The sequence below is a fragment of the Myxine glutinosa genome, chromosome 11 (assembly GCF_964187855.1).
Source record: "Myxine glutinosa chromosome 11, kmMyxGlut1.1, whole genome shotgun sequence".
NCBI lineage: Eukaryota > Metazoa > Chordata > Myxini > Myxiniformes > Myxinidae > Myxine > Myxine glutinosa.
The window spans coordinates 73,142,209-73,168,598 of NC_136271.1; the positions used below are offsets into that span (position 1 = coordinate 73,142,209).

General features: G+C 43.7%; 1 protein-coding gene across 1 annotated transcript in view; it reads right to left on the reverse strand.

Annotated features, from left to right (window-relative positions):
- LOC137436776 (semaphorin-4E) overlaps window positions 1-26,390 on the reverse strand; it is a 64,320-nt gene that overhangs the window by 8,345 nt on the left and 29,585 nt on the right. The window contains exons 5-14 of the mRNA XM_068130862.2: window positions 23,535-23,588; window positions 23,210-23,305; window positions 22,547-22,649; window positions 22,201-22,308; window positions 14,161-14,300; window positions 13,813-13,988; window positions 7,132-7,270; window positions 5,776-5,986; window positions 3,294-3,406; window positions 108-265 (exon numbers count right to left, since the gene is read on the reverse strand). Coding sequence (XP_067986963.2) covers window positions 108-265; window positions 3,294-3,406; window positions 5,776-5,986; window positions 7,132-7,270; window positions 13,813-13,988; window positions 14,161-14,300; window positions 22,201-22,308; window positions 22,547-22,649; window positions 23,210-23,305; window positions 23,535-23,588 — 1,298 coding nt within the window. The remainder of the gene's footprint in view (window positions 1-107; window positions 266-3,293; window positions 3,407-5,775; window positions 5,987-7,131; window positions 7,271-13,812; window positions 13,989-14,160; window positions 14,301-22,200; window positions 22,309-22,546; window positions 22,650-23,209; window positions 23,306-23,534; window positions 23,589-26,390) is intronic.

The following is a 26,390-nucleotide window of genomic DNA, read 5'->3' on the forward strand; positions in this document are numbered from 1 at the left end:
GACAGAACAAATCCCAGTCAAAACACAATCATACTTGTTATTACTTTGACAACAATAGCAGCAGACATTTATTATAACAACAATTGCATCTACATTAAGGAACTTACCTGGAAGGAGGAGTCAGTGTGCATTGCTCGGCATTAACGTCCCAGCTGCAGTGTGGATCCCGTGCAAGCACACACTTTTCACAACTCTTATAGCGACTACACACCCCTTGCATTGACAGCTGCACCACACCATGTGGCCCAGATGCATATAAGTGATCCTGAGAAAAGAGAAAAAAAAAAGAAAAACGTTTCATCGTACTACACTATCATCTCACACCTTCAAAAAGAATCAACTGAATATTTACAGGTAACTCATACACGAAGCAACAAATAAGGTGTGGAAAATAATGTAAACACAAACACACTCAAGTATATGTGTGTAAGTAAATCTCAAAGGTGGGCGGTCCGCTTCGAAAGTCCGCTTATCCGCTTATCCGCTGCAGCGGACTAACGTTTTCGAAGCGGATAAGCGAATCGGAACAACCCCCGGAAACCGAAGCGGATAAGTGTAAGCGGACTACCGAAAAATTAAAGCGCATCGCGATTCGCCAAATCAGCTGTTAGCCTGAGCCGTTACTCTAGAATTGTGAATATTTATTTAAGTGAATAATAAGTGAAAACTGAATATTTTATTGGACGCTAGAGCGGCAATAACGTCAAGATGGAGAGATTTCTGACTCTCCAGCCCAGCGGCAGTGCCAGGGACAGGCACACGAGCGACGCAAACCAGCAGTCCCAGCACAGCGACATCCACAACCCGGCGGTCAACAACAACAACAACATTTTGAATAAATTTTATTTCAATAAAAATGTATATTTTTGATCTTAAAAGCTTTGTTTGTCTTTGTAGTAGTTAGAAATGGCTATTTAGGCTTAAAAAGCATTAAATTCCCTTTAGAAACGTCAAAAATCGCTTTAAAAACGTCGAAGCGCTTTTAAAAAATCGAATCGAAGCGGATAAGCGGATAAGCGGTAAGCGGACTAAGATTTTCGGCCGCTGAAGCGGATAAGCGAATCGGACTACACGGGCTGGCGGAGCGGATAAGCGGTAAGCGGACTTAAAATTTTCCGAATCGCGCCCACCTTTAAAGTATATTAAAAACATAATGAAGCTGCATGCGTATGAAGCCTTCAAACCCATTGGATGGAGAACTAGCTTGACTATACTCACAGTTGTCCGGAAGAAAAATCATGCGTCCTCCATGTTGGTTTTCTGGTAAGCCTACAATGTCTTTGGAAGTGTCATAGTCACAAATTTAATTATCAAGCTATAAAACCCCGATGTATTAAATATGCACATAAGCAGTAGGTATGTTCTTGCTTCATGAACATAAGCCACGTTTTTTTTTTTGGGAACGATCAAGGCAGCGGTCTGGCTGATACAACAACAACAACAACAACAACAACAACAACAACAACAACAGGCATTTTAAGGCCATTTTCCCTGCTAGAGCAGGGGTTAGCCTTGCGGTCCCCATGACAATCTTCTTCATTTTGCCCTATTTTCTGCATCTCTCCTTAACCCCCTTGCCCGCATTTCCTCTTCCACCACCTAAGCCAAATCTTTCTCGGTCTCCCCCGTCCTCTACTTCCTTCTACATTCATTTCCATCACTCTTCTCAACCAGTCACTTTCATCCTTCCTCAACACATGACCAAACAATCTCAACCTGTTCCTCTTCACAGCATCCATCACAGGCTCTATTCCCATCATCTTTCGCAATTCATCATTTGGCTTCCTCTCTCTCAACGATACTCCACACATCCACCGAACCATTCACATTTCCACCCTTTCCAGCCTTCGTTGCTGCTCTACGTTCATTACCCATGTCTCGCTCCCATAAATCATAACACTTCTCACACATGCAGCATAACACCTTTCCCTTCAGCTTCAACGACACTCCCCTCCTCGTCAGCACGCCACTCAGTTCCCGAAATTTCTTCCGTGCACATCTCACTCCAGCAACCGTTGCCGAGTCTGATCCACCTTCTCCATTCGGCATGTCTCCGAGGTAGCAAAATGTTTTCACACCTTCCAGCTTCACGCCGTCTCCAAGATCCAACTCAACATTTCCTCCATCTGCAGCTCCCTCTGTGCACACCTTACACTTGAATGGAGCTGCCACACTTGTTAATGACCCTCTCAGTTTCCTCCTAGTTTTCTGGCTAATACACCACCCAAATAAAAGGATAAGGAATTTGTGTAATAAGTTACGATTTTTGTAGGTTATTAGCTTGAGTTATCAAGACTTAATAGTGTGAGTGTATCGTGTTGTGCTATTCCTGGTAGTAGTGGCTATTCCAAGTCATAATGTAATAAAATATGTCGATTCTCTGCATGAAAACCAGACATTTGAAATCATCATGATTATTAGAGGTGTATGTCCACACACACACACACACACACAATCTAATACACATATTCGTTATATCGATCTTTATTGTTAGCTTGTCAGTTATTTTGTGTTAGCTGGTTGTGTTTTGTAGCCGTACTGTAGTTTTCTTAAAATTATAAGTGTTGCAATCGTGTTCTGGAGATGTACGATAAATTTATGGAACAGAATCATCATCAACTCTTTGGTAAAACTAAACCAAAGTGGCACAGACGTTTTCGACAAGTTGAAGCTGGTGTATGGGGATGATACAATGTCAAGATCACATGTGTTTGAGTGGGCCAAGAGGTTTGCGGAAGGGAGAATGTACATGAATGATGACACATGTATTATTTATACATATCATTATTTATTTATTGCAATCTATTCCTTCCCTCCCAACCTGCCTCCTCCATCGGGTCAATCTTCCCCTGGTTCTTGTTCTTGTTGTTAATCGGGGACGGTCCTAAAGAAGAGACAGTACCCCAGCTTTGGGGGAACCCCATCCCCCTCCCTCCAAGGTATTGGTGCGAGTGAGTCATCACTCTCAACTCCGCTCCAGCCAATCAGAGCCAGAGATAGTGGTGACTGAGTCAACCAATGGGTGTTCAGATTACCAATTACGTCATGACGGATGAACCAATCGGTGCCGCTCTAACATAGACATGCTTATATATGCACGACCTTTCACTTCCTCTTCCTCTTTCTCAGAGTTTCTCTTGCCATGATTTACGTTGAGGAGTACAGCATGAAAAGCTTTGGTTATTCTTTTTATGCCGTGTTTGTTTTCTTGTATTTTAAAGTTCCAAATTTTCATCTATAATCGTGCAGCTTTATTGCAAAGTGTCTCACGTGATGCACTTGCGGGTACCAACCTTACAGGCCGACAACTTCATGTCCTTGATTGGACCACTGGCAAAGAGATGTGCTGAGTAGCAGATGTACATGCCTCCATTAGTCTTCACCACCTTCTGGAGTTTTCCATTGTCTGTGGAATCAAAAGTGAACTTTTTACAACTATGAGAGCAAACAACTCCTCCACTATCTTTAGGTTATTGGAAGTATAGTAAATCACTTTGAGTCATTACTATACATTACTTTGAGAGAAATTATAGTGACTTGGTATAACGTTGGAATCTGTGCAAGCCAGCTTTTTATCTTGTCCCCTCCCCCACCCCCACCTCCCACAAGGAAATGATCTGCATGTATGTATGTTTGTCCAGGTCTGAAAATCCACGAAGAAAAAAATACGGCTGGGCTAATCTTCAGCAGATTTTGAAAACATGCTGGGGGTACTGAGGGTCAGGCTATAGGCACAACTCCTCCACCCCCAAAAGGCAATTCTCTGTATTTGGGTGTGTTTGTAGGTCTGCAAATTAAGAAACTGACCTCAAACAAGGAAATTAGGCCATTTGGCCCATCATTTCCGTCGTGCGCTCTCGGGTTAATTTTTTTCTTCAGCTTCAAACATCAATCTTCTTGATGGTTTACTAAAGTCTAAATAACCTGATCTTGATCGAAGTACTCAGGGCTGCATAGGAGAAACAACTACGTAGGGGTCTAGGAACATATGTTGTGCATTAAAAACATTGGAAACAAACAAAACAAAACGTAACCCCATGAGGCCAATAACTCCATAAGCTTTTCAATGCCCAACATTTTTCTTTTCAATGCCCAACATCCCAAAACCACCACCAGGAAAAGCTCATCCAGCAGGCAGCGCCATGTACCCTCTCCCTTTCCCCCACCCCCAAGGCAGTGCCAGATAGCCTCTCCTTTTCCCCCACCCCCTGGGCAGTGCTGGATAGACTCTCCCTTTCCCCCCATCCCTCGGGCAGCCTCTCCCTTTCCCCCACCCCCTGGGCAGTGCCGGATAGCCTCTCCCTTTCCCCCCATCCCTCGGGCAGCCTCTCCCTTTCCCCCACCCCCTGGGCAGTGCCGGATAGCCTCTCCCTTTTCCCCACCCCCTGGGCAGCACCGGGTAGCCTCTCCCTTTCAAACCACTTCCCGGGCAGCCCCTCTAATTTATTATACAATGCGAACCGTGATGTCAGTCCATGCGTTCGTCTGTCTCCCCTTTGCAGCGGCCGCCTCCCCACACTGTTTGAAAATCTCTGCACACAGGCAAAGCTCAACATTGAATCAGATCAAGAGCAAGATGCCAAACGAGATACATTTTAAACATATAAATACAACATGGAACCGGTTTGTTTAACAGTGTGTTAGGATATGACCTTAGGTTTATCACAAAGTGAAACAAACCATGCCAGCATTGTTAATAACAGTAGCCTATACTGAAAGTCTTCGAACAATGATTGCAGTGCAAGACGATGATTTCATTAAAGATAAAAAATTTAGTATTGTGGCGTAAAAGTTTAATAATAAACTTCAAAGAGGTTCAAAATAAATTTAAGTTTAATGTTTGTTGGACTTGTTGACGTAATTTGTTACGAGTGAGACAGATAGACTATTAGAGCGTGTGGTTCTGAGTAGAAGAGGTTGGTGTTTCAAACCACAGCCAAGTCATTAGTTACATGAAGGACTTTGAAAATAGTATGTGGTGCTTCCCTGCTTGACGATGCTCAACATTTAAAAATGATTGACCACGGACATAGAGATAGCGGGGACTGAGGGGATGGGGGGATAGGGAAGGGGAAGAGGGAGAGGCGGGGGAAGGAGAGAGGGGTGTTAGGGGTGAGGGTATGGGCGAGAGAGGGGAGGGGAAGAGAGAGGATGGGGAGAGATACCAAAAGAGGGGTGGGGGAGGGAGAGAGAGGGGGGAGAATGAGAGAGCAGAGGGAGAGGGAGAAAGGAGGAGGGGTTAGCAGCAATATCTCACATATTATTAACAAAATATTATCTCACTCCTCTCTGTGCATGTGCGATCTGGTCAAATTCAGAGCCAAAGTATGTTAAACTACAGGTTTGTTTTCCGATTCATGTTCAAAATATAATGTTCAATTGGAATGAAGTTGTTCCTCTATCATAAACTGACGTTCGAGATGAATGGTTGGACGGACACGGACGGACAGCAGACAGTGAACAAATTGCTTAACCCCACTTTGCACTTCATGTGTGCGGGGTAATTAGTACACCAGAGTGGCAGTTCCTTGGCTAAATTTCATACGTGAAGATCAAATGGTTAACTGTAAAAGTTGACTATAAAAGGGACGTGGATGTTATATGAAGTTAGTGTTAAGAATAGGGTTCTCAGATAGAAGATAAGTCAATTTAGAGATTAAGTAAATTACACGTTGATACAGCACTGGCCTGATGGCCCAAACGACCTTCTCCTTTGCCAAAGTTTTCTAGTCCACCATTATAATATAGTAACAGTATATCGTTTTTGGTTCACACCTGTTCCCAGAAAGTACACAGTGTAATTTTGGTTGTTGGCAGCAAGGATGCTTGCCACCACCAGTTTGGTATAGATCTCATGTAGACACAGCAGAGGAACAGCATTAACCCCTTGTGACATAAGAGTGTTTGTTTTCAGGAAGCTCAGGGTTTCTTCAGGAAGATCCCAGGATGATGTAATATTTTGCTTCTGGAGTTCCTCGGAGATGCACTGCAAGGTAAAGATCGTCATGAATGTAAGGGAGGTGGAACATCTTCATGAAAAAAAACAAACAGTTGTGGTATCAAAAATGAAGGAGCCACCACCTAGTAGAGCTGCCCAGCAGACGATGCTAATATCTGATATTTTGACCACTTAGTGATCTACATACGGGACTGTGCAGACATTATGTGCCATATGTTAAGTGGCTTTCTAAGAAGATGCTGAAAACAGCGTTAGATTCATTAGGGTCTTGAGTTTGAGCCCCTGTTGTGCCGTGAAATAACACCAGGTGGGTTGACCCAGCCAGTCATCCTTCAGAGTTTGGCAAAAGAGTATGGTACTAGCTTATTGGAAATGGGGTTCCGCATCAGCGGCATAAACTTACTGCCTCAGCGGCACAGCCGAGATCCCAGCAATGATGCAACCAGCAACCAGATGTTACATACGAAACGATGCCCCTAATATAACTACATTGGACACCACTGTGAAAAATTGACTGATTATAAATAATATAACTAACGCTGACACCAAGTCGAACCGTGAGGTCAGTCCATGCGTTTGTCTGTCTCCCCTTTGCAGCGGCCGCCTCCCCACACTGTTTGAAAATCTCTGCACACAGGCAAAGCTCAACATTGAATCAGATCAAGAGCAAGATGCCAAACGAGATACATTTTGAACATATAAATGGACCTGTAACCCTTTGACCTCCATGACCAACTCTAAACCTCTTAAAGAAGTTCAATCGCTCAAATTTTTGGGCTTCACTTTCAGCCATCGTCTTTCTTTGGCAAAGCACACTTCTCTGTTGGCCTCTAAAGTCAGAGTCAGAGCTTTCCAACTGGGCATCCGCCATCATGCACGAATCAGAAACGTATCATGACAAAAACGAAAAAGTCATTACGAATCAGAAACCTGAAGCAACCAATGTAAAACTACAGACACTAAAAAACAACCCATACATCAATGTTTTGATTAGTTGAGCAATTCCGTTTTCAGAAGAAAAAAAAACATGAGTTAGGTAATTTTTTACAGGGTTGGTCGCATTGCAGAATCAAATCTATTTCCGAAAACTTGCCATTTTCTCTCATTGGCTCAAATGTAAAAAGAAGAAGAATCTGAATATAATGAAATGAAATTTAAGAAGCTATACTTACAGATCCTGGGCGAGGTTTGGCAATTGTCCAGGCATAGTCTGTCCACTTATTGTTTTCACGATGTTTATAATTGCCACTGAATATGGAGGACACCTCTGACCATTTGTAGGCACAAATCACAGACATCCGCAGGTCCAGCCTGCAGGATACAAAATTGTCACACATCATCTGATAAGAGGGCAATGTATGTCCCACGATATCATAAACTTAACAAGACATTTTTCAGTGGGGTTACTCATGTTTAATGGTACAGTCGGACGCTGACCTTTTTTTTTTTTTGAATACTAAGTCAAGGCTCGTGTAAGAGCGAACACATAGAACATATAATAAAGGGAGTGGGAGACAAGAGGGGGAGCCAGAGGGAGAGGGAGAGGGAGAAGGAAGCAGATGAAGCCCATGATCTTGTGGAGACATCGCTGATTAAAGACCCTTGAAAGACAGTATTCACACCCTTTGACTTTTTCACATTTTTTTTTCTTCCAGCATTAATTTAAAATGGATTCAATCAGAACTACAGATTATTTGGCTGAGATGGGAGAAGCTGTCGGAAGGACAAAAGTCTCTTCAGCACTTCACAAATCTAGGCTTTATGGGAGAGTGGCCAGATGGAAGCCCATACTGAGAAAAAGGCACATGACAACATGCCTCGAGTTTGCAAAAAACACGTGAAAGATTCAAAGAGCATGAGGCAAAAGATTATGTGGTCTGATGAGATGAAAATTGAACTCTTTGTCCTGAATGCAAAGCAGTACATCTGGCGGAAACCGAGCACAGCTCATCACCCATCTTACACCATCCCTACCGTGAATCATCATGGTGGTGGCAGCATCATGCTATGGGAATGCTTTTCAGTAGCAGGTATTGAGAGACTTGTAAGGGTAGAGGGAACAATGAATGGAGTCAAATACAGGCAAATCCTTCAAAAGACCTTAGACTGCGGCAAATATTTTCGTTACAACAGGACAATGACCCCAATCATACAGCGAACGCAGCACTGGAATGTCTTCAGAACAAGAATGTGAAAGTCCTTGAGTGGCCCAGCCTAAGCCCTGACTTGAATCCCATTGAGAATTTGTGGAAAGACTTGAAGATTCCTGTTCACCGACGCTCCCCTTCCAACTTGACAGAGCTTGAGCAAATCTTCAAGGAAGAATGAGAGAAACTCCCCAAATTCAGATGTGCAAAGCTCATACAAACATACCCAAGAAGACTCGAAGCTGTAACCGCTGTTAAAGACGCTTCCATAAAGTATTGACTCAGGGGGTTGAATAATTATGTAAATTCGATATTTCTGTGTTTTATTTTCAATAATTTGTAAAAAAAAAAAATCCCCCAAAAAAATCCACTTTCACATTATGTGTAGATCAGCGACAAAAAAATCTCAATTTAATTCATTTTAAATTCAGGATGTAACACAACAAAATGTGAAAATAGTCAAGGGGTGTGAATACTTTCTGAAGGCACGCGAAGTCTGAATACTTTCCGCGACGGCGGCTGGGTCGACAGGCTCCCCTGGGTCCTGCTGGGCCTCCGGACGGCGCCCAAGGAGGACCTACGCACATCCGCGGCGGAGTTGGTCTTCGGGCAACCGCTGCGGGTGCCGGGCGAGTTCCTCCCCGACTCCACGGCACCATGGTCCGCGGCACAGCAGCGCTCCGCTCTGCAGGAGACCGCCCAGAGGTTCGCCCCGGTGCCAACGGCATGCCACGGGCACCCACCGACGCACGTCGCCCCGGAGCTTCGCACGGCGGAGTACGTCTTCGTCCGCCACGATGCCCATCGGACACCACTGCGGCCCCCGTACGACGGGCCTTTCCGCGTGCTGGAGACCGGGGCGAAGCACTTCACCCTGGACATCGGCGGTACTCCTGACCGCGTTTCGGTAGACCGCCTCAAGCCGGCCCACCTCGATGTGGACCATCCACCGCCAGTGGCCCGACCCCCACGTCGGGGCCGCCCTCCTGCGGGCGGACCCCCGGCACCGCCCAGCTCCGCCGCCACGCCGCCCCCCGGTCCTGCACCCATCCCAGGAGCAGCCAGGGGCATCCCACCTGGCATCCCTGCACCCCGGACGCCGCCGATCGCCAGGGGGCGCTTCGGCCGGGTCATTCGTCTGCCCCGCAAACTGGCCCTCCAGGTGCGCGGGAATTCTGGGGGGGCGCGTGTGGCGGACACAAAAGCCCACTGGCGTGGTGACATCATTCCACGCACCAAGTGGGCGGTGGCCACGTCCGAGGGGTAGGCGTGGCCTCATGGTATACACCGGGCGCCCAGCCCGGAGCGGTACAGTGTTACAGTGTAGTCTTACAATAAAGACGTTTGTATGTTACCGCTTGTCCGCTTCCTCCTTGCTCACAAGCAGCGCGCGTAACGCCGCGCTTTACTGGTACCACGGTTGACACATTAGATGGGATTTCCTCTGACATCTCCACCTGACTATGAAACCTTCATTTCTGAATAATTCACATTCAGATTTATCTTTAAAGAGTGCGATAAAGATAAACAGATACTTTTTGTGAGATTTGTTTTGATGCGCTCCAGGTGCCATCTACATACGCTGTCTTCCTAAACCTATGTCAAACAAACATACAAATTATGGCTAATTAGATATAGATTAGATATTGAAACCTTAATTTCTGAAAAATTCACATTCAAATTTCTGTTTTGGTGAAAAAAGTATAGTCTGTATATTGCAAGGAGACTCTATTTATGTTTGTGTGGTGTGCATCTAAATGGGCCTAACGGGTGTAGAATGGCTATAGGTCTGCAGTTATAAACACAGTCTAACTCTAAGGTGTCTAAACGGTGTAAACATACAAAGGATCCAAGATGTATATAGGGTCGAAGGAGTTTTTAGGTGTCTAAATGGTCTGAAAGGTCTAAAGGGATAAGCAAAATGATAAGGTCCAACATGTATGTTCCAATAGTAGTTGGGGTCAAAGGGGTTTAAGGGCTCTAAAGGGCAGAACAGGACCCATATGGTCTACAGGAACTAAAGGGGTATAAAGGTCGATTGGGTGTAAGGAGTTGTAAGGGGTTAAAAGAGTCTAAAGAGTCAAAGTGTCAAAGCATCCAAAGTATGTAAAGAACTTAAGGGATCTAAAGGGTCTAAATTATCTAAAGGAGTCTAATGGGTCTAAAGGATCTGCAGGTCTAATATGTCTTGAAGGTTTAAGGGGTTTAAAATGGTCTACAGGGATTTAAAGAGTCATTAGAGGTCTAAAGGGTCTATGGGGTCAAATGGGTTTAAATAGTCTATATGGTCTCAAGGGGTCTAAAGGTCTTGAGGGGTCTAAAGGATGTAAATGTCTAATGGCGTCTTAAAAAGTCGAAGGGATCTCAAGGTATAAAGGGCCTAAAGGGTCCAGGGGTCTCAGCAGTCTCAAGGGTCCAGCGTTTAAAAGGTACGTTCCAATAGTACATAATTAATAGACATAGTCATGCTTCCTAAACCTATGTGAAACATACAAACATACAAATTACAGCTAATTAGACATATAGATATACTGTATATACATATACATGTACATATACTGACATCAATGGTAAATGGTTTCAAAAACCTCTGGACTACTACACACTCAACCTCACCACACCCAATGGATATTCCTACGTCAATAAACCACGCTCGGAGGGCCGAGGTGGTGGAATTGCCGTTATCCACCGTCAAGACATCAAGACCAACCTCATCTCCATCTCATCTGCTCCATCATTTGAACACCTGGCTTTTAAACTCCCTGGTCGCACGCAGTCAGTCATGGCTGTCGTCTACCGCCCTCCCAAACCATACCCATCATTCCTGTCTGACTTCTCCTACTTTCTGACCCAGCTATGTTCCCTCTCCCCCTCAATCCTCCTCCTTGGTGATTTCAATATCCACATGGACTCCACTGACTCCACAATAACCACTGACTTCACTGATTTACTCACCTGCTTTAACCTCACTCAACATGTCGACTTTCCTACCCATATCCGTGGTCACATTTTGGACCTTGTCTGCTCCACTGGATTAAATTTGCACCATCTCTCTGGCTCCGACCTCACCCTCTCTGACCACTTAGCCATCACTCTGACCATCAACATCCCCGCCCCAACACCAAGGCATTATCGCACTATCAACTTCCGTAAGCTAAACGCTCTTTCACCTACCTCATTCTCATCCACCCTCTCTGAAAAAATGTCCACTTCTCCCTTCATTGACCTCCACACCCCTTCCGACCTCACTGACTACTACAACCACACTCTCTCCTCCTGCCTTGACCAGCTTGCGCCTGTAAAAACCAAAACAGTTTCTTTCACCCATTCTGCTCCCTGGTTTACCCCTGAACGCCGCCTGATGAAAACTCGTGCTCGCCAACTTGAAAGACTCCGCAATAAAACTGGTCTCAGTTCACTCCCAAGCCTACAAGGACCACCTACAGCACTACAAAGATGCCCTCTCCCGCGCCCGCTCCGCCTACTACTCTCAAATTATCCACTCTGGCTCCGGAAACCCAAAAGCACTCTTCTCGACAATAAACAAACTCCTCCGCCCCCTGAACACCACCACTCAGTCATTCACAGTAGACAACTGCATCTCCTTCCTCTCTTTCTTCCAACGCAAAATTGACAACATCTACAACAGCTTGACCACCGCCGCACCCGCTCCTCCTCCAACCACCTGCCCCCCCTTGTCCTGCCATCCCCTGTCTCGGTTCTCCCCAATCTCCCCTACTGACCTCTCTGAACTCCTCAAAGGAATGAAAACTGCCACCTGCACTCTTGACCCCATCCCCTCCAGCTTTGTCAAGGCCTCCCTCCCTGCTCTCTCTCCACTTATCATTGCAACAATAAACTCCTCCCTGTCTACAGGCATCGTCCCACCTTCCCTCAAAATTGCTGCTGTTACACCCATTCTAAAAAAACCTGGTCTAAACCCTGACACCCTAAACAACTTCAGACCCATCTCCAACCTACCCTTTCTGTCAAAAGTTTTGGAACGTGCTGTAGCCACTCAACTCAAACATCATCTCTCTGCCAATAACCTGTATGAAACATTCCAATCTGGATTCCGCTCCAACCACAGTACTGAAACTGCTCTCCTCAAAATCACCAACGACCTTCTCCTCTCCTCTGACGCTGGCAACCTCAACATTCTCGTCCTCCTCGACCTCAGCGCTGCCTTTGACACCATCGATCACACCATCCTCCTCACCCGACTTGAATCCACCTTTAACGTTACCGGCACTGCCCTCTCTTGGATTAAATCATACCTCTCTGACAGACGCCAGTTCATCTCCATCAATAACTGCAAATCCCCCACTGCTCCCCTCCCCCAAGGTGTCCCCCAAGGTTCAGTTCTTGGCCCCCTCCTCTTCATCCTCTACCTGTCCCCCCTCGGTCACTTAATCCGCCGTCATGGTCTCCAATTCCACTGCTTCGCCGATGACATCCAGCTTTTCATCTCCACCAAGTCCGTCTCCACCGACACCCACTCTATCCTGACAAACTGCATCACTGAAATAAAATCCTGGCTTCAAATCAACTTCCTCAAGCTTAACTGTGATAAATCTGAAATAATCATCATTGGCCCAAAAACGCTCACAAAATCCACCCATAACTTTGCCCTCAACATCGACGGTATCCCAGTATCCACCTCCCCTCACATCCGGAATCTTGGCGTCATCTTTAACCAAACCCTTTCCTTCGACAAATACACTAAACAGATCACAAAGTCAGCCTTCTTTCACCTGAAAAACATTGCCCGTCTCCGCTCATCCCTCTCCTCCACGGCTGCAGAAACCCTCATCCACGCCTTCATCACCTCCCGTCTGGACTACTGCAATAGCCTCCTCAATGGTTCACCCTCAAAAATCACCAATAAACTCCAATACATTCAGAACTCCGCTGCTCGTCTACTCACCCATTCCCGGACCCGTGACCACATCACCCCCGTCCTTTACAAGCTTCACTGGCTCCCCATCCCCCAGAGAATCCAGTACAAAATCCTCCTCTTGACATACAAAGCCCTCCATAACCTGGCCCCATCCTACCTGGCTGACCTCCTCTCCAGACACACTCCCACCCGCAACCTCCGCTCTGCTGGTACCAACCTCCTGACCCCCTCCATCCGGACCAAATTCAGATCCTGGGGGGACAGGGCCTTCTCCATCGCTGCTCCCACCCTCTGGAACTCACTACCTCACACCATCAGAGACTCCTCCTCACTCACCACATTCAAACATCACTAAAGACCTACCTGTTCAACACTGCATTCAACATTCAACCCACAGCATTTAACCCCTGACTATCTCTTCTCCTTCTCCCTCCTTTTGCTTTAAATATTTCCCTATTGATTCTTGTCTTTTTGCAATTGTTGTTATCATGTATTGTTATGCATTATGTTTTCCACTCTGTCAAAGCGCCTTTGGGCTTCTGGAAAAGCGCTATACAAAATAAATGAATTATTATTATTATTATTATCAATAGAGAACACTCTATGAAAATTTTTATTTGCTGTATTTAAGCTTTAAATGAGATTAAGATAGTATGGCCTAGTTATCATAGGGAAGTATTTCAAGCCAAACATAATGCTCTTGCCAAGTTTAGCCATTCAAAGTAATAGCTTACCCACATCTTTAATGCAATATTTGCTGTATGTGAATTACAATGGAATAAGTGAAGGTAAGACCATACACATACCAATTCGAAGAGAAGAGTGCAATTAACATTGGAGGATGGTCATCGCTTGTGGCCACCAAGAACACATCTCTGAGATTTGAGAATATATTATCACCGGGCTGAGCTTTACAGGTAAGCCGTGCTTTCAGGAAGGAAGTCCATCTTCCTTGAAGAGTTGTCTTTCCACCACGATCACCCTGACAAAATGATGTAAAAAGACACAACATCTCAAGAGAATAAAATCTTCACTTGTATGATAATAACAGCTCAGCACAAATCCAAAGGACACATCAAGGAAGAGTTTGCGCTTGTGATGGACCAAAGATTTTAGAATAATGTAATTAGAACTAAAGGATTTGTCCAACTCACTTTGCAAATGCGTGCCACACGAGCAACTCTAATAGGCTCAAAGGAATTCACCTCCTTTGCCACCTCAGTGAAGAAGAAATATATTTTTTCATCGTCACCTTCCGCCTCCTTCCCTGCAATTGCTCCAATGAAGTCTGGGTCTAAGTTGGAAAAAGATAATAAAGTGTGGAAGAGAATAGTGGTTAAACATGGTCGATTGAGTTTTTGATTGAAAAGAAAACGCTCCCATTTAGTTTCGAGCGGCACAAACAAAAGCAAAGAGACAGGTGACATACATACAAACATGACCTAGCTGTAAGAAAAGATGGCGTGTGGCGGATGTTACAAACAACAGCAACAACAGGCATTTTAAGGCCATTTTCCCTGCTACAGCGGGGGTTAGCCTTGCGGTCCCCATGACAATCTTCTCCATTTTGCGCTATTTTCCGCATCTCTCCTTGTTAACCCCCTTGCCCACATTTCTTCTTCGACCATCTTTAGCCAAGTCTTTCTCGGTCTTCCCCGTCCTCTACTTCCTTCTACATTCAGTTCCATCACTCTTCTCAACGAGTCACTTTCATCCTTCCTCAACAAATGCCCAAACCATCTCAAACTTTTTCTCTTCACAGCATCAATCACAGGCTCTATTCCCATCATCTTTCGCAATTCATCATTTGGCTTCCTCTCTTTCAACGATACTCCGCACATCCACCGAACCATTCGCATTTCCACCCTTTCCAGCCTTCGTTGCTGCTCTACGTTCATTACCCATGTCTCGCTCCCATAAATCATAACACTTCTCACACATGCAGCATACACCTTTCCCTTCAGCTTCAACGACACTCCCCTCCTCGTCAGCACGCCACTCAGAACACTCAGAAGAAGTTCCCGAAACTTCTTCCATGCACATCTCACTCCGGCAACCGTTGCCGAGTCTGATCCACCTTCTCCATTCAGCATGTCTCCGAGGTAGCAAAATGTTTTCACACCTTCCAGCTTCACGCCGTCTCCAAGATCCAACTCAACATTTCCTCCATCTGCAGCTCCCTCTGTGCACACCTTACACTTGAATGTGTGACGGATGTTAGAAGGAACAAAATGATTATCAAAGTAATGGGGAAAGGTGAGATGGTGGTGAACCTTGGTTAATGTTGGCAACCTTGGTGCTAACAGTGGAACAAGGAACATGATTGGAAAGACACAGGAAGGCGATTCCATAGATGGGAAAAGATGGACTACTTAAGGAATGCAGACAATTCAAATACGACTAACCTGAACTGTAACCTTTTGACCTAAAATAATTGGCTTCCCACTTTTGACTAGCTCTACTGGATGGTTAAAATTTGTGAAGATAGGTAGGAGACTACGACCTGTAGGAGATTGACATACAGACAGAATACCAGACCAGACCAACAAATATACTTGTGAATCTTCAATTTTGAAAGTAACAAACAAACAGACAAGATCAATGTAATACTCGCATGCTTGGGCTACGGACATGGCGTCAGAAATAAAACCTTTCAGTTGCATTAATTTAGTTCATTTTCAAGCTGAAAAAGAAACGTTCATTTTTTCTCCCCAGACCTTGACAAAATTACATTCCGGTCAAACACTTGGAAAATGTCTTTCAATCCAGAGAAATCCCACACACTCGAATGCTCTCTCTCTCCGAAAGGATGGTTCCACAAATAATCCCATCTAATTTCTCAACAATCCTCTCAAAGAGGTTCAATCACTCAAACTCTTGGGTCTCACTCTCAGCCATGATCTCTCTTGGGAAAGCCACATTTCAAAGTTTGCCTTCAAAACGAGCCGCCGACTGGGCCTCCTCCATCAAAATCATCCAAAATCAAAAATGATCTTTTCTACTCCTGTTAATCTCCCTCCCCAATTTTTGCTTATGTATCCATGTTGTCCACCCCTTGCGTTCTCCCCTACCTCTCATCGTTACCTGCATCCCTCGTTTGACTGTCTCCGTCGACATTCTCCCTCCACCCCACTGTTGGCATTTCCCTTCTCCTGCTGTCCCCTTTGTTATGTTGTGTCCTGATCTGTTTTGTGTCCTAGCTCTTCCACAAGCCCTGATCACGTATAAAAAAGTGTTACAGGACTATTTATTCTGATAAGTAAATATAGAGTGTCATAAGTAAATACATAAAGAGCGATAAGTAAATATAGAGTGTCATAAGTAAATATATAAAGAGCGATAAGTAAATATAGGGTGTTATAAGTAAATATATATAGAGTGATAAGTAAATATAGGGTGCTATACGTAAATATACATATAGGGTGATAAGTAAATATAGGGTGTTATAAGTAAATATACATATAGGTTGATAAGTAAATATAGGGTGTTATAAGTAAATGTATATAGAGTGATAAGTAAATATAGGGTGTTATAAGTAAATATATATAGAGTGTTGAGTAAATATCGGGTGTCATAAGTAAATATACTGTTGCGGTTTTTAGAACCCTCACTTTTGTAAATAAATAATAACTCTTGTAAATATCCCATCATTTAATAAGGTCAAAGGTCGCACCCATAGTTAGGCCATATGCAACATGTAGGACACCATAGGACTGTCAGTTATTTCCTTAATATGTGTTTCAGACAAGGCTGTGTTCCCAATAGTTGAATCTGCGTTGCATTAATTAAATAAGATAGGCCCCATTCCATCCATTTTGCCAGTCTCTCTCTCCAAATTGTATTACGCGCCTTCGCTTGCCAGCAGCGTTTGCTGCCTCGCTCCAAACGCCATTACGCACGCGGTCAAGCTTGGAGAAGAAGGGGGCGGAGCGCCAAAAACAAGGCGTGGCCCTGTCAACGAGCCGTCAGGGGCGGAGCCGGTGAGCCCTCGCTATCCAACCAGGGCTGAGGTGAGCTCACTGGTGGGCATGTCTCTATGAAGCGCGCACTGATTTCAAAGCGTGTTATATAAGCGCAAGCGCAAGGACTGCTTTAACGACTGCGCAGGGGACCGTTGCTATTGAGAGAACAGCGCGGAGACGGCGGATGATAAGAAGACTGCGCAGAGGATCGCTTGGAACCATCGTGTGATACGAACTGCCATTTGATACGGACCGTGATTGATCAGGAGAGAGAGAGAGAGCGTTTGGCACGCTAGACGTATGCAGCAGTCCAGCCCCTCGCATATGTAAGGTCCGGTCGTGCGCCAACGACACGCAAAGCTGCCTGCCATTCTTCGCCCACGGACCCGGAGCCTGGACGGAGCCTACCTGCTTGGACCCATCTGCCTGGACCTTCCTCCCCTACCACTACCATCCCGTGTGAGTCTGTCTGTTTGGCCGGGGTTGTAAGTAAGACTGTATAGATAATATTGCCCTGTGTCCTTTTGCTCTTCTTCTTCTTGTACATTCTTTCCCTTTCCTCTTCTCTTTGGTTTGTTAATAAATGTACCTTGTTCCTTCTTGGTTTTCCTAATCCGATTGCCTCCGTCCTTTCTTTCAATTGAGTACCCGTGGCACGATTTGGAAACTGCTCAGGATCTGGTTTAGTTTTATTGTTAACAGCTCGGGCCGCGGCTTGCTAACCGCTTGGCAATTTTCATCTTGTCCGTGGTTCGAGTGGGAGTTATTTCCCTGCTCGCGGTCGGGGTTAGTAAGTAGGTATTTGGGACTTCATTGACCAATCGCCCTAGCTAATTCCGACCGGGAGGAGCATCATAATTTCCAGGATTGGGGGACGGCCAGCTTAAAGGACAAGGGGATTAACCCCCCCACCCCCTTGATAAGGGGAGCGCCGACCCCCGAATCCGCAACAATACATATAGAGTGATAAGTAAATATAGGGTGTTATAAGTAAATGTATATGGAGTGATAAATAAATATAGGGTGTTATAAGTAAATACATAGAGAGTAATAAGTAAATCTATTCTGGTGCTCCTGCCTCACACCTTGCTCGGCTTCACGCTGTTGAGGCCAAAGCTTTCAGAATCATTGGAATCTCCTGCGATGTAGTCAACGCCGAGGGCCTTTCACTCACTCACCGCAGGCAGGTTGGTGGTCTTTCTGTCTTCTACCGACTCCTCTCCGGCCTTGCTCCCCCAGCTCTCTCTGTGCTCTGTACCCCCAATATTCCTTCAGGTCGCACAAGATCTGCCTGCAACCCTCTTATGGTTAAACTGCCAAAGTCTAGGCTCTCTGCTCACCTTCACTCTTTCATTCCCCTTTTCTCCCGCCTCTGGAACAAACTCCCCCACTCCCTTCAATCCCACTCCTCCCTCCAGGTCTTTAAAACAGCTGTTCACCACCATCTCTTATCGTCCCCCATCGAAAACCTTGATCTTTTCTACCCCCGGTAATTCACCCCAGAGTCCTTGCAGTGTTCATATGTTTTAATCCTCTCCCACCTCCCCCCAAGTCCTCCCGATGTCCCTGCTCTCAAATGTTGTGTTTGTGTCCTTCCCCCTCTTCCCCCTCTCTTTTGTGTCCTTCCCTCTCTCTCCCCATCTTGTCTGCCGCTCCCCTTGTTTTTTGTGTTTTGTGTGTCGGTTTGTCTTTTTGTGTGATTAATGTTAGCTCTTTCACGAGCCTCGATCTTGTATACAAAAAAAAAAAAAAAAAAAAAATCTAGGGTGTTATAAGTAAATATATATAGAGTGATAAGTAAATATAGGGTGTTATAAGTAAATGTATATAGAGTGATAAATAAATATAGTGTGTTATAAGTAAATATATAGAGAGTAATAAGTAAATCTAGGGTGTTATCAGTAAATATATATATAGAGTGATAAGTAAATATAGGGTGTTATAAGTAAATATACATATAGGGTGATAAGTAAATATAGGGTGCTATAAGTAAATATACATACAGGGTGATAAGTAAATATAGGGTGTTACAAGTAAATATATATATAGAGTGATAAGTAAATATAGGATGTTATATGTAAATATACATATAGGGTGATAAGTAAATATAGGGTGTTAAAAGTAAATATATATAGAGTGATAAGTAAATATAGGGTGTTATATGTAAATATACATATAGGGTGATAAGTAAATATAGGGTGTTATAAGTAAATATATATAGAGTGATAAATAAATTTAGGGTGTGATATGTAAATATACATATAGGGTGATAAGTAAATATAGGGTGTTATAAGTAAATATATATCGAGTGTTAAGTAAATATAGGGTGTTATAAGTAAATATACATATGGAGTGATAAGTAAATATAGGGTGTTATAAGTAAATATATAGATAGTAATAAGTAAATAAAGGGTGTTATAAGTAAATATATATATAGAGTGATAAGTAAATATAGGGTGTTATAAGTGAATATATATATGGAGTGATAAGTAAATATAGGGTGTTATAAGTAAATATATATTGAGTGATAAGTAAATATAGGGTGTTATAAGTAAATATATATCGAGTGTTAAGTAAATATAGGGTGTTATAAGTAAATATACATATGGGGTGATAAGTAAATAAAGGGTGTTATAAGTGAATATATATATATGGAGTGATAAGTAAATATAGGGTGTTATAAGTAAATATACATATAGGGTGATAAGTAAATATAGGGTGCTATAAGTAAATATACATATAGGGTGATAAGTAAATATAGGGTGTTACAAGTAAATATATATAGAGTGATAAGTAAATATAGGATGTTATATGTAAATATACATATAGGGTGATAAGTAAATATAGGGTGTTAAAAGTAAATATATATAGAGTGATAAGTAAATATAGGGTGTTATATGTAAATATACATATAGGGTGATAAGTAAATATAGGGTGTTATAAGTAAATATATATAGAGTGATAAATAAATTTAGGGTGTGATATGTAAATATACATATAGGGTGATAAGTAAATATAGGGTGTTATAAGTAAATATATATAGAGTGTTAAGTAAATATAGGGTGTTATAAGTAAATATACATATGGAGTGATAAGTAAATATAGGGTGTTATAAGTAAATATATAGATAGTAATAAGTAAATAAAGGGTGTTATAAGTAAATATATATATAGAGTGATAAGTAAATATAGGGTGTTATAAGTGAATATATATATGGAGTGATAAGTAAATATAGGGTGTTATAAGTAAATATATATTGAGTGATAAGTAAATATAGGGTGTTATAAGTAAATATATATCGAGTGTTAAGTAAATATAGGGTGTTATAAGTAAATATACATATGGGGTGATAAGTAAATAAAGGGGGTTATAAGTGAATATATATATATGGAGTGATAAGTAAATATAGGGTGTTATAAGTAAATATATATGGAGTGATAAATAAATATAGGGTGTTATAAGTAAATATATATTGAGTGATAAGTAAATATAGGGTGTTATAAGTAAATATATATCGAGTGTTAAGTAAATATAGGGTGTTATAAGTAAATATACATATGGGGTGATAAGTAAATAAAGGGTGTTATAAGTGAATATATATATGGAGTGATAAGTAAATATAGGGTGTTATAAGTAAATATATATAGAGTGATACGTAAATATAGGGTGTTAAGGTCAGACAAGAAAAGGAAGTGAGCAATGTGCTTATCCCACAAGAAAGGGAAGTCAACAAAATGCTTCTGCCAATTTCTGATAAGCACAAGTAGAGCATGGGGTGAAGAGATCAAAAACACAAAAAGCCATTCCCTCGTCCCACCTCCTTCCAGCTTCCCTCTCTGTTCCACAGAAACCTGCTCTCTCTTATGCACAGATCCATCCCATCTCGTCTTCACTTACCATACCCATCCTTCCACACATGGTACACTGAATCATTTGGTGAGGCAGCGGATTTGAAAAAAAAAGTCCCTTCTCTTCCTGGAAGGCAAATTTGAACGAAGGCAACCTCAGATCATTACACAAAGCCCACAACAAGTGCGTGTCCACCCTTAGGACAATGAGAAAATAACATCATCTGTCCAACGTCAAGATTTAACTTTCAAACTTGTCCCCCTCCTCGAAAAGCTGATGGTGCCTTATTACTCCACGCTCGTGAGGCATGGTTAAGCAACAGGTTCATGATATCTGTCCGTCATGTCTGTCTGTCTGTTTTGTGCATGATGTCTGTCTGTCTGTTATGTGTGTACGTCATGTGTGTATGATTGTGGTACATCAGGTGCGAGCATCGTGTGTGTGTGTACGTCATTTGTGTGTACATCATGTGTGTGTGTGTGTGCGTCATGTGTGTGTGTGTACATCAGACGCGTGCATCATGTGTGTGTGTGTGTGTGTGCATGTCATGTGTGTGTGGACATCATGTGTGTGTGGACATCATGTGTGTGTGTGCGTGTGCGTGTGTGTGTGTGTGTACGTCATGTGCGTGTGTGAACATCGGGTGCATGCATTGTGTGTGTGTGTGTGTGTGTGTGTGTGTGTGTGTGTGTGTGTGTGTGTGTACATAATGTGTGTGTGCGTGTGTGTATAATTTATGAGAGTAAATAATAATAACACACACACACACACACACACACACACACACTCAAACACACACACATAAACAGACAAAGACATACACACACACACACAAACACGAAGGTGGATACTTTGAGACCTGGGAGGGCTCTATTCCACCTTATGAATATGGAGAAAACATCCAACTACACACACATTGTCAACGAATGCACATTGGACTCAGATTCAATTACAAATGTGGACGATTCCTTGCTAAAGTGAGGCTGTGCCGCTGATGCAGTGCCCTGCAAATTAGGGCAGGAATTAGCAATTTGTCCAAGGTGCCGGCGATAACTCTTTGCGAAAGTGACGATAGCTCTTTGCGATAACTGTTACTCGCCTATTCTTTGCGAAAGACAACATGGGATGTTATCATCCACCAGATAACGCGAGCAGACGTATCGCCAACTTCATGTCCATCTGAGGGAGAACACTCCCTGTTGCAATCAATGGCCTGCCAATGGCCTGCCTGTGAAGCACCAATCTGGCAGTTTCTCGACAGGTCTGGAACGGAACACAGACTCCATAGCTCAAAGGGGAAGTTCACTTCCTCTGTGCCATCCTGTCAACCCTGTGCCTTGTATAAAAATCAAACAACAGACATGTATGATAACAAGCACTGACCATCGAGCCAGCGGCTATCTGTTGCCAGGGAGCCACCACCCAGCACCCGTGCGATCTCATGATCATAGCCCCAGAAGTCTGTTTGGGTGGCCACATATAGAACATTGTCTGAAACAACAATTTAAAAAAAACAATCAACAAATCCGCTGTAGAATATACAGCAGGTAATACTTTAGGAGTTTCGGGTATTGTCAGGTTTACGCTACGGCTGATTATGTTAGACAAACTCATATTACGATTTCAAAATACATCAATGGTTAGGACACTATATGGCTGTTGCTGTTCACATGACATCATTGGTAATTGACAGATTTTGGGATACTTTCTAAAATGATGACTGCCATACCCAGAACCAGAGAAACCAGGCTATGTGTGGGATCATGCGGACACCACATGACACCTTCCACCCCGACTCTCTTCGTCAAGTTCCTTCCAAAATTATCTTGGTCCTACAACGCACACAATTGAACATTAGAGGTTTACAAACACCACGTGATTATCAAACGTATTCACAAACTGCCAACTGAAGGTTACCAGAACTGCTTGTCCAGGACTAGCATCATGAAAAGCACAGTTAGGCCAACACAGGATTGTGCTGTTACTGATCTCTGAACTATCTAGTCTGGGTTCAAATCGCGACCTAGCTATAAACCGTCAGCGTGGCATTTCGCATGCCAGCCGATTCAGCAATGTGGGCACAGTCCCTTGTATGCAGGTAAACCGAGTGTCCCATGTGCCGGCATTAGTTGATGGACCTTAAAGATCCGACGGTGTCGTTCGCGAAGAGTCCGTGAGCTATCACTGGCACCATGAACAAATTACAAACTCCTGCTCCCTCACCCAAGTATCCCCCAACTCTGTCTGTGCTTCCGTCGTCGGAATGGCAACCCTTTCAGGATTGCAACTGAGCCAAGAGACTACTTCGGAAGAAACCGGCACTCTATATGGAGCAATTGGAGCATGTTCCATGAGGACGACCATTGTACCGTTACATCCCTCCACCACTTACAATGTAAATGTATTTAGGGTTGAAGGCATTGGTTCCACATGCGATGAGTTGAGAATTATTAAAGGTCAAATCCAAGATGAAGTTTTCACACTTGTCCTGCAATAATAAGAGCAAATATTTATTTCCATACGGTTATTTCCCCGTATCTACATTTCATACATTCCAACATGACAGTACACATTTTTTATGCGTAGGATGGATCATTTTATGCTTTACATGCATGACAATCACATCACCATTTCTGTTTTCAGAATGATCAGACGTCAACTGAAACGTACGACAGGTGTTACAAAAAATGCGTCAATTTAAGCCTTAACTTGCTCACCTTTGGTTTATTTTTAAGCATGCACGTTCTCTTATCCTCTGCTTCCCAAATCATCTGCAGACACAGTAGACAGACAATAGGCAATGCTTATTAGCAACAAGGAGCTGATAGTCTGGGTGTCCCGCCTTTTGTGTGGTATGAGGAATATATCTGTTTAATATCAAAGCTAAAGGTTCAAGTCAATGTTTTTTTTTTTAATTTCACGTTCCACAAGCCAAGTTACTGAGATGGTTGCCATGGCAACATAATTCAGCCAATCACAGCCTTGATCTAATAAGTTTGAGAAAACGTCATGAGGAATTGATATCTGCAATATAAAAGCTAAATGTTCAAATATTTATTTCTCCAAATGGTAAATCCTCCCTTCTGGACTTGGAGATAACTAACTTTTCAATAAATGTCTCCTGCTCTTCCTCTGCTCCAATTGGTTCATCTGATTATGTGCTTGTGAAAGTCAACATCTCTTTGACTAGTCTCAGCTAACTGCCTCAATGCCAGTGAGTCTGGCAGATCACTCAGGCCTTCTCATTTCAGGACCTGGTCACCCATATCAACTGCCTGCCGAGATGTTAACTCAGCCTGGGAATCTCGTCTTGAATAAACCTCCCCTTTTTCCTGCTCATGGTACACTAAATCCTGTGGTGAGGCAGTTGCTGTGAAACATTTTGCGTTCTCTGCCTGGAAGGCAAATCCGGGCAATCTCGATGCATTCCATAAAGTCCGCAACAAGTGTGTGTCCACTCTCGGGAGCCAGAAAATAACATCTATCCAACCTCAAAAATAAACTTTCAAAATTGTCTCCCACCTCTAAGACCTCGTGGCACCTTGATACGTCTGTCTCCAGAGTATGCTCCCCCTCCATCCCTTCAGTCTCTTCAAATGGCACCACAGCCGACTCCGCTCATAAGAAGGCCGAATGCGTCGATTCTGTGTTTGCTTCCAAATCTTTGTCCCCAAACCCTCAATCTTCCCTTATGTACCCAACTGCTCCTCGATTCTGTATATTTTGCAGCTGAGAAGGTGGAGAAGGTGGAAAAGATTCTTTCAACCTTCAACTCTGACTCTGTTGGTGGACCACACGGCATCACCTCACGTGTCCTAAAAACATACTCTGCTGCTCTTGCACATCCTCTCTCTGCCCTTTTCACCCTGTCATTTACCCTAGGTCATCTTCTATCTGCTTGGAAATCCACCAACATCACTGCATTACATGAAAAGCTGTAAAATGTGATCTTCTTGATCAAGTACAGACCCATGAGCTTACTTCCAGTCATCAGCAAGGTCATGAAATCCATAATCACAATTCACAATTGATATGAAATCCTTCATTTTCTCCAACAACCGTATCTCACAATACCAATTTTGTTTCAGACAAGGTGACTCCACCTTGAACGTGCTGCTTCTACTCACCCTACAATGGATGGAGGCCCTCAGTGACAGGCATGAGATCAGGGCCGTCTCTGTGGACATATCTCGTGCTTTTGTTACAGTCTAGCATCCCGCCTTGCTCTCCAAATTGTCTGCCCATGGACTACAAGGTCAGCTCCACGCATGTCTTACAGACTTTCGCTACTCTCATAGTCAATGTGTGGCTCTCAACGGAATCTTTTCATCTCCTCTCCCTGTCATGGCTAGAGCATCCCAGGGCAATGTTCTGGGCCTAGTACTCTTCCTGATTTTCATCAATGATCTCTCTGACTCTCTGGAAAATCCTCTATATCTCTCTGCTGATTACTCTACCCTCTGCCGCGACATTGCTCATCTTTCACACAGGCAGACTGCAGCCTCTTCCCTCTCTTCAGACCTTGATAAAAATCACAAGCTGGTCAAACACTTGGGGATATGTCTTTCCATCCTGACAAATCTCACACTTTCTCTACCTTTCTCTGAAAGGACCATTTGGCAAACCCCACCCCTCCTATCTACTTTCTTAACAATCATCTTGAGGAAGTGTAGTCATTCAAACCCCTGGGTCTCACTATCAGCCGTGACCTTTCTTGGGCAAATCACACTTAAACGTTGGCCTCCAAAGCCAACAGCCGACTGGGCTTCCTCCGTCTTACAAACGCCTTCCTTCGCACACCTGAATTCCTACCCACCAACAAAGCCTTCAACCACAGCTTGATGGAGTTCTGTTCTCCCTGCCTCACATCTTGATCGGCTTGATGCTGTGGAAACAAAGGCCTTCAAGATCAATGGAATCTTCCGCACTGAAGGTGAGTCTATGGACTTATCACTTCACCATCGGACAGGTTGGTGGTCTCTCTGTCTTCTACTGGGCCCTGTGCTTTTTCTGGTCTTCATCAATGATCTCTCCGACCCTCTAGAAAATCCTCTCGATCTCTTTGCTGATGACTCCACTCTCTGTCACTCCATTCATCACCCCTCAGATCGGCAGTCCGCAGCCTCCTCACTCTTTGCAGACCTGGACAAAATCACAGACTGGTCAAACAAGTGGAACATGTCTTTCAATCCTGACAAATCTCACACTCTTACTATGTCTCTCCGGAAAGACCGACTGGACAACCCTCCCATCTACTTTCTCAACAATCCTCTCCAAGAAGTTCTGTCACTCAAGCTTTTGGGTCTCACTATCTGCCATGGTCTTTCGTAGGAAAACCAAATTTCCAAGCTGGCCTCCAAAGCCAGTCGCCGACTGGGCATCCTCCGTCGTGCGAAGTCCTTCCTTGGCACACCGGAGCTCCTCGCCACATACAAGGCTTTCATCTGCAGCTCAATGGAATACTGTTCTCCCCTCTGGGCCGGTCCTCCTGCCTCACACCTAGCTCAGCTTCACGCTGTTGAAACCAAAGCTTTCAGAATCATTGGAATCTCCCGCGATGAAGCTAACTCCGA